Below are 18378 nucleotides of genomic sequence, written 5' to 3' on the forward strand. Positions count from 1 at the left end.
GATTATTATGATCTGTGAACGCATAATAATCTGGCCACTCAGTGTATATATATTAGAGGCCTGGTGCATGAATTCGTGCATGGGTGGGGTCCAGCCAGCCTGGCCAGAGGGAGGGGACATGGACAGTTGGCCAGCCTGCCTGCTGGTCGAACTCCTGGTCGAGGGGACAATTTGCATATTAGCCTTCTATTATCTAGGATATACACTGAGTGGCCAGATTATTATGTGTTCAGAGATCATAATAATCTGGCCACTCAGTATATATGGTATATATATAATAAAAACATAATATGCAAATTGACCAAACAGCAGAACAACCATCCAGACAACCTTCCGGACGACCACGCTATGACACACACTGGTGCCAGGCCAAGGCGGGTGCAATGCGATTGGTCGGGGGGCCCCGCCATCACCCCACAATCGCCCCGCAGAAGGAGGCCCAGGCCACCCTCTGCACAGCAATTGGTCACAGAGCCCCGGCCAGGTGGGCCAGGGCCTCCTTCTGCGCAGCGATCGATCATCAAGTCCCGGCTGGGTGGGTAGGGCCTCCCTCTGCTGGGTGATCGATCAGAGAGCCCCCGCAATCTATCACCCCGCAGAGGGAGGCCCAGGCCTCCCAGCCGGTGGCCACAGAGGGAGGCTCAGGCCACCAGCCAGCGACACTGTAGCGGGTGTACGGGGCTGGCCAGCGATCACTCCACAGAGGAAGGCCCAGGCCAGCCAAGTGATTGCACCCCATGCCTGTTGCCCTCAGAGGGAGGCAACCAGTGGCGAGGGAGGGGGAGACAGCACCACACAGATGGAAAGCAGTGGTAGCGGCAGGGGCGGGGCCAGCTGTTGGCAGTCGGAGGAAGGAAAGCCCTGATAGGTCCTGATTGCCAGCCAGGCCTAGGGATCCTACCTGAGGGATCCCAGATTGCAAAAGGGCACAGGCCAGGCTGAGGGACACCCCCCCATGCATGAATTTTGTGCACCGGGCCTCTAGTGTGTGTGTGTGTGTGTGTGTGTGTGTGTGTGTATTTGGATTTGCTGATGTTCAGTCAAGATCACCCCAGAGTACAGTTTTTTGGGGGCAAAACTTAAAGCAAGAAGAAAGAAAAAGATGAGGGTTGGGGGGATGAGAATAGCAGAGTAACTAACCAGGAAGGTAGCCTGTTTGCAAATTTTCCTTTGGGATCAAATCCATGTAACTAGATAAGAGTCTATACTGAGAATGCTGTGCCAGGCCAACCTATAGTCAATTAAGAGATAGTTGCCTGAGTTCACCAGCGAAATAACTGAGGTCTGTGACTCTGCTCAAGACGGAGTCCACAGGGTCAGAGTCCAGGTAATCAGGCCAAACAAAAAGAAGAAAGCAATAAAAAACCAGCAGCTCATGCTCTCATTTCCTAGATGTTCCAGTCCAATGAAATCTAACTATGTCACTGAAATGAAAAACAATTATTGTTTGTAAGAAAAAAAATCTAACTTACTCAAAACCAAAAGATGATAGAGGTGATGGGAAAATAATACAAAACACACTTAGAAATATAGAATTTATTTATATTCACCATAAGGTAGTTTCACATTCTATACGTGTGACCAGGAGAGATATAATACTCTCCGAGTTTAACATGGCATTATATTGCTATCAAACATTGCTTATGCTGTGCGTCAAAAAACACTTATTTTCCCCCTTTACAAAATTTAAGGCTCAGTTTCCAAAAGATCATTTTACCACTTATTTTTCTGTTTAAGAAACTGGAAAAATTCTGAAACAAACTATGATGCGATGAAGGGTGAGGGGCAGTGCCACACACATCACTCATTCATACTCCTGCTTAAGACACTAAATGTGATTTTTGTTGTTATTGTAAAAGGCTCCTCCTAATTTGAAATGTGTTCGGTTATAGTAGATGGGAGAGGTACTAGGTGCAGATCTTTAGCATACAAACCAGGAAAACTAAAAACGTTATCACCAGTTGCTGGCTAAATGTATGTATTGGCAACATGCCTACATATGACACACTCACACAGTAACTTGGACTCACTTCTCTTTTTTAAAGCTCACCAAATGGTATTTCTCTCCTAACACACTAGTAAAAAATATTAACATTGTCTTCGGCTTTCAGGTCAGATGGCCACGGAGTTGTCCTTTCTCCTAAATACTGTCCTCCATTTTTCTTTTCAGGCTTTCAGGAGAACATAACCATGATGGTAACCTCACCCCACTATTTAAAAGACTGAAGGAAGAAGTGAAAAATGGCATGAGAAAGCTAATCAGGAAAAAAGAGTTTGGGATGTTTTTTGAGAATGATCATATCGGTGACTCCAAACACAAAAAGTGTGACTCCAAAAGTGTTTTTGAAGTACTTTTTCCTGTAGAAGTATTTCATTCAATGGCATAATCATCCTTCAGAAGGCAGAATCTGTTTAAATTCAGTCAGCTACCTTACAATCCAGGAGGCTAATGCTCAAACAGCAACAACAAAAGGACACAGAAGGGTTCTGCCTCTGGCATAAAAAGGTAGAGACAATCATCCAGTAGAAAAGATTTACAATAAAAAAAACAAACAATAAAACAAAACAATGCCCCCCAACACACGCACGCACGCACGCACGCACGCACGCACGCACGCACGCACACTCCATTCTAAGGGCTAGTCTGGGAAGCCAAGCTTTATCTCCAGAGTGGCAATCAGTCTGAATCAGAGTTGAGAGATCCATTGCCAACAATCATCTTGCTGTAGTTCTTCTGCTGCTCTTCCTTATAAGTGTCCTTCACCTTTTCTCTCTTCAACCCACCATCCCTGGGAATAGAAAGGCAAACAAATAAAAGATACTCCTAGCAGTGATGTAAAAGGGTTACCTATTAATACATGTGGCATGGTTTGCCATGACGCTTATGCAGCTGGTCAGCAATGGGACAAAGAACACAATTTTGGAAGCAGAATGACCCAGATTCCAGTCTCTGCTTTACCACTGACCAGAGATGTGTTCCTGTGAGGGAGGAACAATCGCTCTGAGGCATGGTTAAAATGTCTCCACTCAGTTTCTTCTTTAGGGCTGCTGACTCTATATTAAAACTAGAATTGTTTGCCTATCTTTTTCCCCAAGGAAATCAAAATATTGTTCTTGTTCTCATCTAATTGGCCCCTGTCTTACTAGAAAACCATATAGACAATCTATAATAATAAAAGCGTAATATCCTAATTAGATCGGACGTCCTTCCAGACGAAGCCGGGGCTGCGAAGGAAGCCCGGGAACCAGGTGCCAGAGGAAAGCTGGTGCCAGCAGCCGGAGGAGGGAAGGCCTACTCTTACACGAATTTTGTGCATCAGGCCTCTAGTTTAAAATATACACATAAGAAATGGTCAGGGTACTGAATATGTACAAAGTAAATTCCTTACTCAAATCTAAGCCTATGTCTACTGAGTTGTATTTTCATTCACAGCACTACATTTGAAGCATGTATAATCTTCTGTATTCCAAAATAGACTCAGAATAAAACAAAATAATAGTAAGTTGCATTCAACTGGTAGGTAGTGCCTACATAAGCAGCATTCCTTAGCTCAGAGCCTGTGAATCTTTGAACTCTCTCCAGGGTGGTGAAAACACAGACCTGCCCGGGTTATAAGGACTGTGCGTGCCTTTCCTTCTTTGGAGAACACAAAGGAACAACAAACTGTAAGAGTTGGGAGGAGACTGGAGTATCAGGGGCCACTCTCCCTCCTAATCAAATGTTTTTCATTTCAACTCCTGGGAGGGCATCAACTGAGAACTTGCTTACTTTAACTGTGCCTGTTTAACTTTAACCCAGTTAAGCACAAATGCTTACCAAGTGCTCCCTGATAATGATGAATAAATCACAGGTTAGCCAGTGAACTTAATGCCATGAAGACAGAACCTGACCTACAAGCAGATGCCTGTCTGAGCCCATTGCAATAGAGTCAAACCTAAGCCAGCACACCAGTATGTCCTCAACTTAAGAATACACAGTGGGCCACAAATCCTCCAGGGATCAGCTGTAAAAAATATTTCCATGGAAAAAAGTTATAAAGTGTCTTTAGGTCCCCAAAATTGCCCACAAAAGTCTCTTTTATCCAAATGAACTGCCTCAAACTGTTGCATTTATGTGAACTCTGAATGGTAGGAATTGAGGAAGGGAGAGGGAGACCCAAGAAAGGCCATTCCTTCTTTCCTGAGGTCCAGGCCAAAAATGGCAAAATATGAAGTTAGCAATGTTTGCCCTTGAGCATACTGACATTATTTTTATGTAATTCTCCTTCCCAAGCATCTAGTAAACCTCACACTGCCCTAAGCACCCAGCTGTGACTTGCCACCCCTATAGACTTCAACCTTGTGCCCAGGTCCCCTTTGCAATGACAGCAGATCTTGGTTCTTAAGGAAGGCAGCAGCCATATTTAAAAGCCAGTTTAAGATGATAAAATTAAGTTTTCATTTAAGCTAGGAGAAAACTGATCCAGATATGCTCATTTAGGCCTATTAGGAAGATGACAAATACATCTGGAAATGTAGTGAGTCTATTTTCTTTTCAAAGAAGAGGCTAGGTAATTAAAATAACCTTTTAGTATAAAATTGCTATGGCCTGATAAAAGGAAATTGAAAAATTCTGAGAATCATTTCCAACAGATTTTATTTAAGCCAATTTGATGGGAGTCTGTCCTGGGGCTGACTCCCCTTGGCTGTTTTTGTCTCCCAAAGCTTGCTTTCTTTCTTTCCTTTTGAGGCTACTGAGCTAAAGCTCTAAGCTTTTCATAATGGCTTCAGGACAGGAGTAGGGCTGGGATGTCAGGTAAGAGGAAAGGAGAAAAGTTCAGAAAACAATGAACAAGGAAGCCAGTTAGTTATACAATGAACATGAACCCTTAGGGCATTTGTAAATTAAGTCATTGTAAACTAGGGCATTGGGAAGCCTGTCTCTTCAAGATGTTTCACTTATTCCAGCTTAGATAGCATAATACAAATGTTAGTCTTAACCCATCTTAGCCCTAGGGCCAGTCAGTTGCCTTGAATCAAGTAATCAAACTCTGGCCCAGCTGGTGAGGCTCAGTGGTTAAGCGTCCACCCATGAACCAGGAGGTCACGGTTTGATTCCTGGCTGGGACACATGCCTGGGTTTCAGGCTCCAACCCCAGTGGGGGCATGCAGGAGGCAGCTGATCGTGTGTATCTCTTATCATCGATGCTTCTATCTCTCTCTCCCGCTCCCTAAAATCAATAAAAACATCAAAGAAAAAAACAACAACAACAAAAACACCTCATACTCTGGGGTGGTCAGCCAGGCATTTAATCAGAAACCACCATAAGGCTTCAGCTATCTTGATCTCCCATCAACCTTCCAAGCTTTGTCAATCAGCATAATGAGTTTTCACTGTAAAAATTAGTGACTTGTTAATTAACATAATTAGTGGCATGTCCAACTTCTAGTCTGTGCTCTAAGGACATGGATGTGTCATGTCCTTGCTTTAGTTCCTCCCTGCTAGCCATCTGCTGAACACACTGAGCAGAGCTGGGCAACCATAAAGTACAAGTGCATTGAGGATGGCAGAGTAACACAGCATGAGCGGGAAGGAAAAGGAGAAACTTCTATCTTATTTAAGCCACTGTTATGTTGTATGAACCCCTATCACGGTCAGCTAAACCTCCAGCTAACTAGCATAATGAATAACATTACTAAAGTGTTTTTAATTTTTAAAAAGTAGTAGTACTTCTGAAAATTTTCTTACCAGGGAAGCTCAGTCAATCCTCCTTGTCTCGCAATAGCAGACTTAACCCTATTAGCAAACTGGACTGCATCTTCTCCTTCCTGGGGGGAAAAAATTACAAGTATATCCTGGGTACACAGTTTTCAAATCATGCCTTAAAATGTCTCAAAATAATTTAGATTTACTTTAAAATATAAGATTCCCATTTTAGCTCAAATATGTTTGAGTCTCAATCACAGCAAGTATCATTCATTTTATTAAGACAATGCAGTGCTGTGTTGTTTCATTTTTTTTAACCAGGTGTACATATTTATTATGCACTCTATTAGTCTTATCCAAGATACACCATTCCATAATACCTGTAGGCCCAATAAACTAACAGCAATTATAAAAATTATTATGGAAAACAGACTCTGAATATAAAATGGCCTGATTTGAAGAGAACTACATTTTTTTAAAGAAAGACTTTTGCAATTTATTTATATACATATATTTATATTTTATCGACTTTTAGAGAAAGAGGAAGGGAGAGGGAGGGGGTGGAGAGAAAGAAAAACATTGATCTGCTGCTCCATGCACACCCACTATTGGGGATCAAGCCAGCAACCTGGGCATGTGCCCTGACCAGAATCTAGCCGGCAACCTTTTGGAGCACAGATGATGCCCAACCAATTGAGCCACACCCCCCAGGGCCAAAAGAACTACATTTTTTTTAAAAAATGACTCATTTTCCTGAGAAAGCAGAAAGGCAGTCCAGGCCTAGCTGATGTGAGGAAGGGAAAACATCCACATTTTCAGGTAAAGGTTTTCTCATTTTTATCTAATTAAAGCCCCAAAGACCAGCTATTGTTTTCTATGGCCTACCTCTCTCGTCATGGGAGGCAAGTACCACACATCACAGACGATGGCCCAGCTGGTCATCATTCGAAGCAGGTAGCTCACCATGTTGTATTTACTACTATTCCAAAAGGCATCACCAAACTGAGGGTTATACTGAGAAAAAGAAAAGAAAACACATCACAGTTATAAATTGAGTGCTGGCTTCTCTTATCCAAGTCGATGCTTTCTAGGTGGCAGGCCCAACCTCTCTCTATAAGATTCAAAAAAGGAGAGAAGTTTCTTTGCTTGACAGAAATGATCAAGGAAGTAAACCAGTCCAGCAAACTCCTCTGACCACAGCCCGGAGCACTGCAACAAGAGGCTGATTGACTCTTTTTTTATTTTTAAGAGTTTATTTGAGCCAGACTGATGACATATGCCGGGTACATGACCCTTAAATGTCTGTCACCCCACTTAACTGGAAGGTGGGTGAAAATAGGGACAATATCTGTTTTGCTCATCACTGCCTATGTGCTCAGTATTGAGGCTTTGGCCTGGCTTGAAGTCCCCTGGTACACTGGTCGGCAAACTCATTAGTCAACAGAGCGGCAGACCGTGGCTCGCGAGCCGCAGTTTGCCGACCACTGCCCTGGTACATATCTTATCCATATCCATAGGGAGAGAATGATCAAGCAAATGGGGTAAAATGTAAACAGCTGGTGAATCTGAGTAAAGTATATACAACTGCTCCTTATTCTCACCAATTTTTAATTATCAAGTAACTAAGTGCCCTTTTCTGAAGGAAAGAGGGGAATCTGTTTTACCTTAATTGCAACTGGATATATGGTTCCTCCAATTTCAAAACTTCCCTTTTTAAACATCATGACTGAAGTATTATTGATGCAAGTTCCTGCAGGAAAATGGGGGGGGGGGGGGTGGTTATTAAAAGGAATTACTTTGATATAAAATAATTTAAATTACTCAAATCATATCAAAATTACAGACATTTTACTACCACTTCACAAATTGATTCCTGCTTAAGTAGTAATTTGATAGTTCCAAGCAGGTCTCATGAGAAACTTTTACTTTATTATTGAATACTTTAGAGATACAACTTCTTCACAACAGGTAATAATTTCAACACATTTAAAATAAGGACCTTGGAAAAGTTATTGACAATACCGTCCTAAGTTCATTACCCAGAATTAACTTTTAAGATGAAAAAGGTATGACTTCCAGCAAATCTCAAAAGAAAGCAGGGAATTACTAGTTCAGAGAAAGCCATCCCATGCCCATAGGACAGCAGATGTAGGCTAAAATGCCAATTCCAGAAAAATCCAAATCCTCATACACTTTTGGTGCTTGTTATCAACTATAACTTACCTTCAGGAAAGATTAATATGGGTAATTTTTTCTTATCAGCAATGTGTTCTCGTAGTCTGTGAAGAAAAATAAAGGATCAAAATTCTATCTATAAACAGAGAGAGATGGAAATCCTCTTTGATATTCTCTACACTTTACTATCACAAATATATGGAAAAGAAATAAGGAGAAAAGAAACAAGATATAAGTCAAGAAAATAAACTCAAGTGGGTCCCTTTCTAAAAAAGTGTAAGGATAGCTGCACTAGTTCAATTTCTCTCATCTCAAAGTGAGTGATTGGCAGTGTCTTCTGCCCACTCTTTAAAAACAAATGTTGGGCAGACATATGACAGGAGCTCTGGAGTCCCTGTCATGAGCTTTGTGCCCTTTCTTCTATACCTTTATTACTCCATCTGAAAAATTGGGATATTGATTGCTGGACCTGTCTACCTATGGCCATTAAGTGTAGAACCTTCCTTAAATGGGTCAGGCTGAACTTTCCTAGGAAATATGCACCATAATAAAGCCTGTAAATTCTTCCAGGCTTAGGTTCTGTCCTCCCTGCAGCCAGCCCTGGATTTCAACTGCTCGTCAGAAGCTAGTAAGGCTGAGATGGAGATTACAGCCGCCAGAGTGGCCCACTGCTAAATAACCTCCCACTGCTATCCCCCATCTAGAGGGTAGTTATTCTAACAGATTTCAATAAGTACTTTCCATTTTATCCTTAAGAGCATGGCTCACCTTCATGCTTATAGAAGCAATGACCAGAGTGCCTTCAGTTAAAGGCCTCAGGCAAAAAAGTGTTTCCCAAAAAAGGTTTCTGGTTAGCTCATCTCTATCCCAAGTCCCAGAGGGACTTAACCTGTTTCATAAAGAGATTAGCTCTGTCTCTCTCCAGGTAGATTTAAGTGGTAACAGTCTTTCAGCAAACATAAACCTATTAATTGATTGATGTAATCTATTAATTCACCAAACAGTTACTAATTATTTAACTTTCTAGGTAGTAATTTTTAACTTTGAAAATTCAGTAACTGGACTATACCTAAATCACCACAACATAAACTGATGGGCTTTCTAATCTCATCATATGCCCCACTATTCCTGCAGAATTAAAACTTTTAAACATCTAGCTAAGACAGGAGATGTAACCAGAAAAAGCCTACCATAAATAGAGCTCCATCTTTTAGCTTTAATCTTAGCACTGTTCTGCCCTCTTGGGCAGGAAGGCCAAGATTAATCAGATTTTATGCTATGCCAATGGGTGGTGAGTAATGTCACTGCTTACCTCTTAGTAACCAGGTGTCGATCCCTCATTTCTGAGCGTTCAAACCAGACATGTGGGCAAGCCTTAACCATAGCTCTCTGAATAATTCCCATCAATCCACCATGAACCTGGCCAACCTAGAAATACCATCAGAAAGATAAAAAATGTAAATGTAAAGGCACAGTTATTCAAAGAAAACGCGTGCGCGCGCGCGCGAGTGTGTGTGTGTGTGTGTGTGTGTGTGTGTGTGTGTTTAAGTAGGAGTAAGTTCCTATTCCCCAGTAGAAAAGATCAATCTTCTTCTACTGACTAAAGTTATTAGCCTATACAAAGGACATGAATGGCCAAATATAAGCAAAATGTGTTCTTTAGCAGCACCTTTGAATTTTAAGCTATGTAGATATGATAGCTATACTATAGGTTTAAAAAGTAGAGTAGTCAGATAAAAAGTAGAGTAGTCAAGATAAGAGAAACTCAAATTAAAACTACACTGAAATACCATTCCTCACCTATCAGATTGAAAAAGAACCAAAGCTTGACAATGTGCTCTAAACCAAGGCTATGGGAAACGGGCACTCTCGTACATTGCTTGGGATGGGGGAGATAATAACACCCATGGAAGGAAATTTCACAATACCTTATCAAAACTGCATATATATTTATCCTTCAACTCAATAATTCTACTTCTAGAAACTTATCCTGAAGATAGACCATTTCACTCCAACAAAATGAAAATACATGTGCACAAGGTTGAAGTGGCTTCCTTCAAATGCCTCCCCAGAAAAGTACACCTGATGGAGTACTACTCTGCATCTGTGACAAGAACAAGGTTGAACTGTACGACTGATTAATGATTTCCAGGAGACATTGTTAAATGGAAAAAAAGCAACCTGCAAAGAGCCAATATAGTATAATACTTTTTGTATGAGACAGAAGGGGAAATATGCATATATATTTGTTTACCTCTACAAAAATAAAGAATAACCAAAAACAATGAAATTGGAATCTTACAAGGGTAGAAAGGAATGGGGTAGAATGGAAGGAATGGGTTAGTATGCCTTTAAACAAAAATGTTTTGACATTTGGAAACATATTAATGTCTTACATATTCAAAAATTAAATCAACAAGGATGGGACTAGCAAACTGAGAGCAAATGAACCCAGCTATATTTCAAGTGAATAAAAAAACAATGCTGAAGCAAGGTGGAGGGGAAGGGCGCATGGGAATCCAAGAAATTTATAAAGACAGTATTTGACCACATACCCCCATCTTGGATGGGGTACCGAGAACTGCAAAATACCTTGAATTATTCTTACATTTGTTTCTCGTAGTAAAACAGGTGAAGCAATTCTGAAACAATTTTGGATGTATTATAGAATTGAGAAAATGAGTTGATATTTTTGGGAAACAGAACGTTCACAGTGAAAAAAGGAAGATAAAATATGGATTGGGGAAAGCAAGGAAGAACCCTATAAATTGGATAAATTTGTATAAACTCATATATCTAATATTATTATATCAATATTAAAAATAACATTAGGAATTTTAAATATAAATATATTAAAATATAAATATTTTACATGCATTTTTATAAAGAAAGCCAATGTATGAGAATGCAAATAATAAAGCAAATGGGCCAAATATTACCAATACGTAAATGTGGATAAAGGACACATGGATGTTGTATGTAACATTTTTATTATTTCAACTTCTATGTAAGTTGGAAAATATTTCTAAACTAAAAAAAAGTAGAGATCTTTGCTTAGGAGGGAAAAAATCTCTGAAAAGCCACTGAGATGGGATCTTGAACATTCTTCAAATATATAGTTTGTGTTTAGCCAAGAGAAACCAAATATGACCTCGAAGGTAGCAGTAGTTTCCTCCCTCCATTTCCCCGCCCCTCCCGCCTCTGACTGAAATCCAAATGGCTTTAGGTTTCTATCACTCAACACATTAGAAAGTTCATAAGTACTATGCTTTTCTAAACCTTGACTAATATTGTGATTGCAACTATACATGATCAAAAAGCACAGAAAATGCCAACAAAATTCTGAGGTCTTCAGTCACAAATGAGCTATGCTCAGCGCTTGTTGACAAGGACACTGAATGAATATGGTCTCAGAAACACAAAACCATGATTAGGTAAACTGGTTAAAATGCCTGAACCTCTGCTTTCTTATCTATAACAAAATGTCAACTCTAACTTCACTGAATTACAGGGAAGGTCAAATATAATGGATGTGAAAGTGCCTATCCACATAAATTACACATAAATGCAAGGAATTATTATAGACTCCCAGAACTATGCTGACGGGGGCGGGGGCGGGGGGGGGGGGGGGGATAGGGGCATCTATCAAGGGTTGTTAACTGGAGGCTCCTTGGAAGGGCTTTCTGGAGATCCATAGACATCTTGAAATTAGACACAGAATTAAGTTTGTATGATGCACAAGTATGTTGTTGTTGTGATTTGTTTATTTTCCTTAAAAAAATTACATAGCTATTAACTGATTCCTAACCTAAAAAAAGGTTAAGAAGTACCAATTCCCAAAAGTCTTTGCAGAAAGTTGGTTAATGCTCCCTTAGATTTAGAGAGAACCCAATGACTTAGAGAAATTTAGCAATGTGTTACATATATCTGAAATCCTATTTTAGACAAATTAAAATACCTAGCAATAAATGAGGAGTTTTCACAAAGGCCTTCAAAACCCCCTCAGTGATTGTATAATCTGTGTACAGTCAAATACCACACATGTGCTGAACTCCCACTCTCCTACCTACAGCAGACAATGAATAGTGGCTTCCTTCAAATGCCTCCCCAGAAAAGTACATCAACCATGACTGTCAGTCACTGGAACTAAGAAGTGAAAAAAAAAAATAATAATAATCCATGTGCTCTTCCTGAAGCCCAAGCCACCACCACCAAAGGGATATGAAAAGAGGATTCCCCAAGACTGTGGGTTATGGGGTTTGTATAGGGTTTTCTTTTCTTTTTTATTTTAGGGATATAGACAAGAATTGAAAAAGACAATGTGGTATAAATATTTGCCTTTCTTGTTTAATCTTTATTAAAAGGATTGTTTGTTTGTTTGTTTGTTTGTTTTAAATTGCATATGACTCCCTAAAGGAAGGCAGAAATAACTTGGCTGGTAAGAGATTTTCACAGATCTAAGGAAGAAGACTTTAATCTCTGAAAGTGTTATTAAATATCGCAGGGATTTTAGAAGCAAGATGGAATCAACTTGATAAAGTCCTATCAAACTCAAGTGTGTCTGCATTTCAGTAAGTTAAATTTTTATTGCCTTAAATATAATATTTTTTCTTTCTTTTTCTTACACTATATGTTCATGTAAATAATGTGTATAACATATAGCTACAGTAGTATAACCCAGTCACTTTCTAATATAAAACTTTCTGATTTATGCCCAAATAAATTTAAAATTTGAGCAAGCCACAAAACATGGAACTACTTGAAATATCAATAAGCTGCTCTTACCATAGCATAGCATCCATCCGTTGTTAGGATCAAAACATCTATTGGGGAGGTATGGTTGGCAACACAAATGCCTCCCTTCTGGGGTCTGTCCTGCCTGCAATCACAAACAATGGTAAATACTAAACCTTGAAAAATGGCCACTATTTAGCAGAACAGCACGTAGAGATTCATCCGATTTTGTTTTAAAAAGTCCATTAAAAAAATAAAGTTCGTAGTATATGGGCCCACCTTAAAAAGGTTATCTCTGGGGGTCTATCTGATTTAAACAGTGGTGAATGGGATTGGGGCAAGAGTATAGGAAGAAGAACCACTGACTTTCCTTTTATATATTTTTATGTTATTTTTTTGTAATGACCAGATTTTCCTTTTATGATGAAAATATAATTTTAAAATATTAGACTGAATTACAAAGATTCTATCATTTTAATAAATTTTATGATAAGTATCATTTATTTTATCTTAAGCATTTTCCTGTTATTTCCATCTTCATAGCATCACTTTTAGAGCCTCTACAGTGATCCACAGAGTAAATTTCCTATTGGTTCCTTTCTACCTTCTATCCCCCTAAAACAGAAGTTGGCAAACTTTTCTTATCACAGGCCAGAGAGTAAATACTTTAAGCTTTGCAAGCCAGCCAATCTCTGTCAAAACTATAGGACTCTGCTATTTTGGCACAAGGCAACCACAGATAATATGTAAATGAATGAGCGTGGCTGTGTTCCACTAAAACTTTATTTACAGAAAACAGATGGTGGGACACATTTGGCCTATGGGCCCATAGCTTAGTTTGCTGACCTCTGTCTTAGAGTTCAACCAGTACTGGACACTAATGAAGCAAAGCAATTTTCTTTGGTTCTATTCAGAGAAGAAAGGGAACCAAATGTATAACAACTTTAGCATATTTTCCTTAAAATGAGAAGCAATTCTATAAAGAGTTATGAATTCCTCTCTATGTAATTAAAGCACCTTTCCTCTGCTCACATTTCTTCCAAAGCATTTTCTCTTACTCCTCACCCCAAAACTCACAGCTCAATTACAAAATCATATAATTTTAGAAATTGAAGGGACCTTTTATGTTGGTAGCACATGGGGAAGCCAAATAATAAGATGTTTCCCTTCCACAAATGAAATAGAAGGATCCAGTCACTAAAAAATTAGAGGCTTGTCCTAGAACTTTAAAAACAATGATGTGAAATGTAAGAAAAAATAAAGTTGAGTTAAGAGAAAAGTTAGCAATCAAAATTCCTCTCATTTAGCTTATAACTTCACTTAGCTACCGTTATCCTCTACAACTAAGGGTAAGGGAAGCAGAATGTTGGGGTCCGTGTTAAGGATCAGTTATGGAATTTTAGAAGGGGCAGGAGTGAGAACACAGACTAGGCCTCCAGATTCCAAGTCTGGTCCTCCTTCAACCATACTAAAGGCCTGTTACCTTCACCACTGTTTAAGTCAGACAGACCTCATTCAAAATCTGACTGCCACTTACTATGCAACCCCAGACAACCAATCCCAGAGCCCCTGTTTCTTCACCTGTCAAACAGGATAACAGCGCCTCTCAGAGGGAAGACCTCGAGAAGGACAGGACTGCCCTGCACACCACAAATGCCCAATGACCAAGTGTCATTACATGTTTATTGGTATGTCCCTTCTGCAAACGGATTGCTTTTTAAAAGAGTTTTGTGTGTGGTTATGTCTCTGACACCCTAAGAGGTAGGATTAACACACAGGAAGTCCTCTCATTTCACCTATCCATCACACACTAACCTGACCTAGAGAAAGCCAGGCCCGAAGCCAGCAGACACTCACCTGTTGTGATAATGAATGGTCCCAGAGAGGGCCCGCACACAGATCCGGCAGCAGGTCAGGTGAACCAGCTCACTTAGCCAGTTTTTGAAGCTGAAGGAAAGAAAAAACATTTTATTGTACAGTTCTGGGCACTCCTGGGAAATCCTATCTAATAAAAGAGTAATATACAAATTGACTGTACCTCTGCTACACCCACAAGCCACGCCCACCAGCCACACCCACCAGCCAATCAGGAGGGAATATGCAAATAAATCCAACCAAGATGGCTGCAGCCACAGAGAGCAGAAGGGAGGCTTGGGTTTCCCTGGCAATGGAGGAAGCCAAGCTTTCTGCCTGCCCTTGCCGGCCCAGGCCTCCACTCAATGCTACAAAGTTTCAATTATAGAAGATAAATCCCAACAGAAATGGGGGCAGCCACAGAGCTGGAGAGAGCAGGAGGCTAGGGTTGCCCGCGGCGATGGAGGAAGCCAAGCTTCTGCAGCCCTAGCCTGCTTTGGCCTCTACTCAAGGCTACAAAGTTTCAATTATAGAAGATACATAAATCCCAACAAAATGGCTGCTGCCACAGAGCGAGCAGAAGGCTTGGCTCCACTCCAGGCTACAAAGTTTCAATTGTATAAGATAAATAAATCCCAGATCCCAGGGCCTCTGCTTGGGTCACCGGGGGGGCGTGGCCAGCCTGCAAACCACCACAGGCCCCTCGCCCAGGCCACCCCACACCCCAAGGGAACCCCCACCATGATCTGGGACACCCTTCAGGGCAAACCAGCCGGCCCCCACCCATGCACTAGGCCTCTATCCTATCTAATAAAAGAGTAATATGCAGATTGACCATCTCTCCAACACACAAGATGGCCAGCAGGGGAGGGCAGTTGGGAGGAACCAGCCTGCAAGGGAGGGCAGTTGTGGGCTATCAGGCCAGCAGGAGAGGGCAGTTGGGAGGGACCAGGCCTGCAAGGGAGGGGGCAATCAAGCCTGCAGGGGAGGGCAGTTAGGGGTGACCCGGCTGGCAGAGGAGGGAAGTTGGGGGTGACTGGGTCTGCAGGAAAGGGCAGTTGGGGGGGGGGGGGGAACCAGGCCTGCAGGGGAGAGCAGTTGGGGGGTACCAGGCCTGCAGGAAGGGCAGTTAGGGGTGACCAGGCCTTCAGGGGAAGGCAGTTAGGGGCAAACAGTCTGGCAGGGGAGCAGTTAGGCATCAATCAGGCTGGCAGGGGAGTGGTTAGGGGGTGATCAGGCTGGTAGGCAGAAGCGGTTAGGGGCAATCAGGAAGGCAGGCAGGCGAGCAGTTGGGAGCCAGCAGTCCTGGATTGTGAGAGGGATGTCCGACTGCCCAATTAAGCCCGATTCCAGTGGGGTCCCAGATTGGAGAGGGTGTAGGCTGGGCTGAGGGACACCCCCCCGCCCCGTGCATGAATTTCATAAACCGGGCCTCTAGTAATACAATAAAAGCTTTAATGTGCTCCTTCACAGCAGCAGCCTGTGCTCTGAAACACAAGCACAGTTCAATTCTCATAGTCTCACTGAGGCACTTAGGACAAAATGCTAAAGGAAAATAGCCCCCGGCCGACTCAGCTCTCCCCATAAGTTTCTGATCAAGGTAAGCTGAAGCTTCTTTGGTCTCAGCCTTATGAGGCTGACAATATTATAAGACTCTCACTTTCCTTAAGTTCCTCAATCATTTTCTTTCTTCTCCTTCTTTCCCTTTGAAAATACAACTTCTTGGGACTTACGTGAAAGTATGTTTGAAAATCAAATCAAGAATATGAAGTAAGCAGGATTTTAACAAGTGTGTTGAGGCCATAAATTTGATACTGTACATAGGAATTCAACAAATATTCTCTTTGTGGACATAGCTAAGAAAAGGACAATCCTATTTACGGCTGGTGAAAGGAAACATGTCACCTGCTGTCTGGAAGCTGCCCAACCATTGTAGTTCCAATAACCAACAAGCTGATCCCAATGAAAGCCAAGGTAACCCTGGAAAAGAAAAGGGGATGCAAACGTTTAGTTGAATAGTAGGGGTAAAGAAACATAACCTGAAAGTTCACAAATAATAAAATTGTGGATAAGTTGTGGAGCATCCATGCTATGGGATATGGTGCAGCCATAAAAACTGGATAAATCTATAGATTCTGACATGGAAGAACGGTCCTTGGTTCATTTTGAGAGCAAAAAAAGCAAAGTTTCAAAACAATGTATGGAAAACGATGACATTTTCAAAATAACAGCAGGCACATGAATCATCTACAATACACAGAGAAGGCCTGGAAATCGATTCACAAACCATCACGTTCAATCTACATAATCATCAGAGTGTCAAGTGGGCTAGTGAAGGGAACAAATTAAAAGTCTTGACCATCTACTTTATTATTTTAATTTTTAAATTATTCTGAATTATTTTAAATGAATACATAGTAACTTCTATACAAAATAGTTTTATGTTGTATAAAGGAGTTATTTCAGGTTGAAAGTAGTCATCGTGTTTTGTTTGGGTACTTTGGTGTGGTGTGATAAGGTTATAAAAGAAAATATCTTGCAAAGGTCTGAAAATCACTTGGTTTTCCCGGATTTTTTAATGACAGGTGAGCAAAAGGATACAATTCAAAATTTTTTAAAGGTATTTAAAATTTATAACAGATGGCAAAATAAGTTATACTTACATGCTCATTCATAATAAGAACTCCAAATTATATATTACTCAATGCAAACCTAATGGTTGTTCCTTTGGACAGTTCAAGATAACTTGAAAGTTAGCAAACAAGATGACTGACAATATTTTAAATCTCCACACAGACACTTTCTCATTTTTGAAAAGTGCTTTTAATATATATTTCAATAACTTCAAAAATAATGTAATTTTAGAAATTAAATAGAATTACTCAAAAAGAAAAAGTTGAGTTTTATAATCTTTCAGAATAAATGGGTTTCCTCATAAACACCTTATAAGGGTATTAAAGTCTTGGTTTAACACCTTTTTGTTGTTGTTGCTATTCATCTTCACCCGAGGATATTTTTCCATTGATTTTTAAAGAGAGTGGAGCCCAGCCATCGTGGCTCAGTGGTTGAGTGTTGACCTATGAAACAGAAGGTCACGGTTCGATTCTCAGTCAGGGCAAATGCCTGGGTTGCTGGCTTGATCCCTAGTGTGGGGCATGCAGGAGGCAGCCAATCAATGATTCTCTCTCATCATTGATGTTTCTATCTATCTCTCCCTTTCCCTTCCTCTCTGAAATCAATAAAAATATATTTAAAATAAATAAAGAGCATGGAAAGAAGGGGAAGAGAGACAGACAGAGAAACATCAAGATACATTGATTGGTTGCCTCACGCACAAGCCCCTGAGATGAGCCTGCAACCAATATAACGCGCCCTTGACCAGGAATCATACCTGGGACCCTTCAGTCCACAGGCCAAGCTCTATCCACTCAAACTGGCTAGGGTGGTTTAACACTTTTTGACTGTACAGCAATTAGAAGGTCAAATTAAGTTTCCTTTAGTTGCCATATTTTCATATCAGTCACTGATGATAACTAAATAGCTGTTTTAATCTTAACCATCAATTATGCAAAAATTTTTAAATGTTTTGCCACCTTGCTCTAATGAGAATCACCTGTTCCTACACATTAAATCAGAGAGGGTGACATTTCAACAATTGTGTTCCAAACCATTGAAGGTTTTTGTCTGCTAGACTAACAAGCCAGAAAATTCTGTTTTCCAGTTTAAGTGAGCAAACAGGAGAATTCTCTCAGATGACCCAAAGTTTTCAGCCACAATCTGTTTATGAGGTTTTATTAAGAGCTTTATTGAGCTACAATTCACATATCATAAATTCACCCATTTAAAATGTACAATCCAATTGTTTTTGGCATATTTACAGCGTTGTACGACCACCAACACAATCATTTTTAGCACAATCTGGTTGTGTT

At 40.6% G+C, this 18378-nt stretch overlaps 1 protein-coding gene across 3 annotated transcripts in view; it reads right to left on the reverse strand.

Moving 5' to 3' along the window:
• Positions 1-1522: 1522 nt before the first annotated feature.
• The window catches only part of GPAT3 (glycerol-3-phosphate acyltransferase 3), a 77202-nt gene continuing 60346 nt past the window's right edge, over positions 1523-18378 (reverse strand). For 2 of the 3 annotated variants that reach the window (XM_080647012.1, XM_080647011.1), the window contains exons 5-13: positions 16355-16429; positions 14453-14542; positions 12647-12740; positions 9174-9289; positions 7910-7965; positions 7351-7436; positions 6572-6700; positions 5729-5808; positions 1523-2789 (exon numbers count right to left, since the gene is read on the reverse strand). In XM_080647012.1, coding sequence (XP_080503138.1) covers positions 2678-2789; positions 5729-5808; positions 6572-6700; positions 7351-7436; positions 7910-7965; positions 9174-9289; positions 12647-12740; positions 14453-14542; positions 16355-16429 — 838 coding nt within the window. In that variant the 3' untranslated portion in view covers positions 1523-2677. The remainder of the gene's footprint in view (positions 2790-5728; positions 5809-6571; positions 6701-7350; positions 7437-7909; positions 7966-9173; positions 9290-12646; positions 12741-14452; positions 14543-16354; positions 16430-18378) is intronic. The other variant, XM_080647013.1, reaches the window with a different exon arrangement.

This window comes from Plecotus auritus (assembly GCF_963455305.1).
Source record: "Plecotus auritus genome assembly, chromosome: 1".
NCBI lineage: Eukaryota > Metazoa > Chordata > Mammalia > Chiroptera > Vespertilionidae > Plecotus > Plecotus auritus.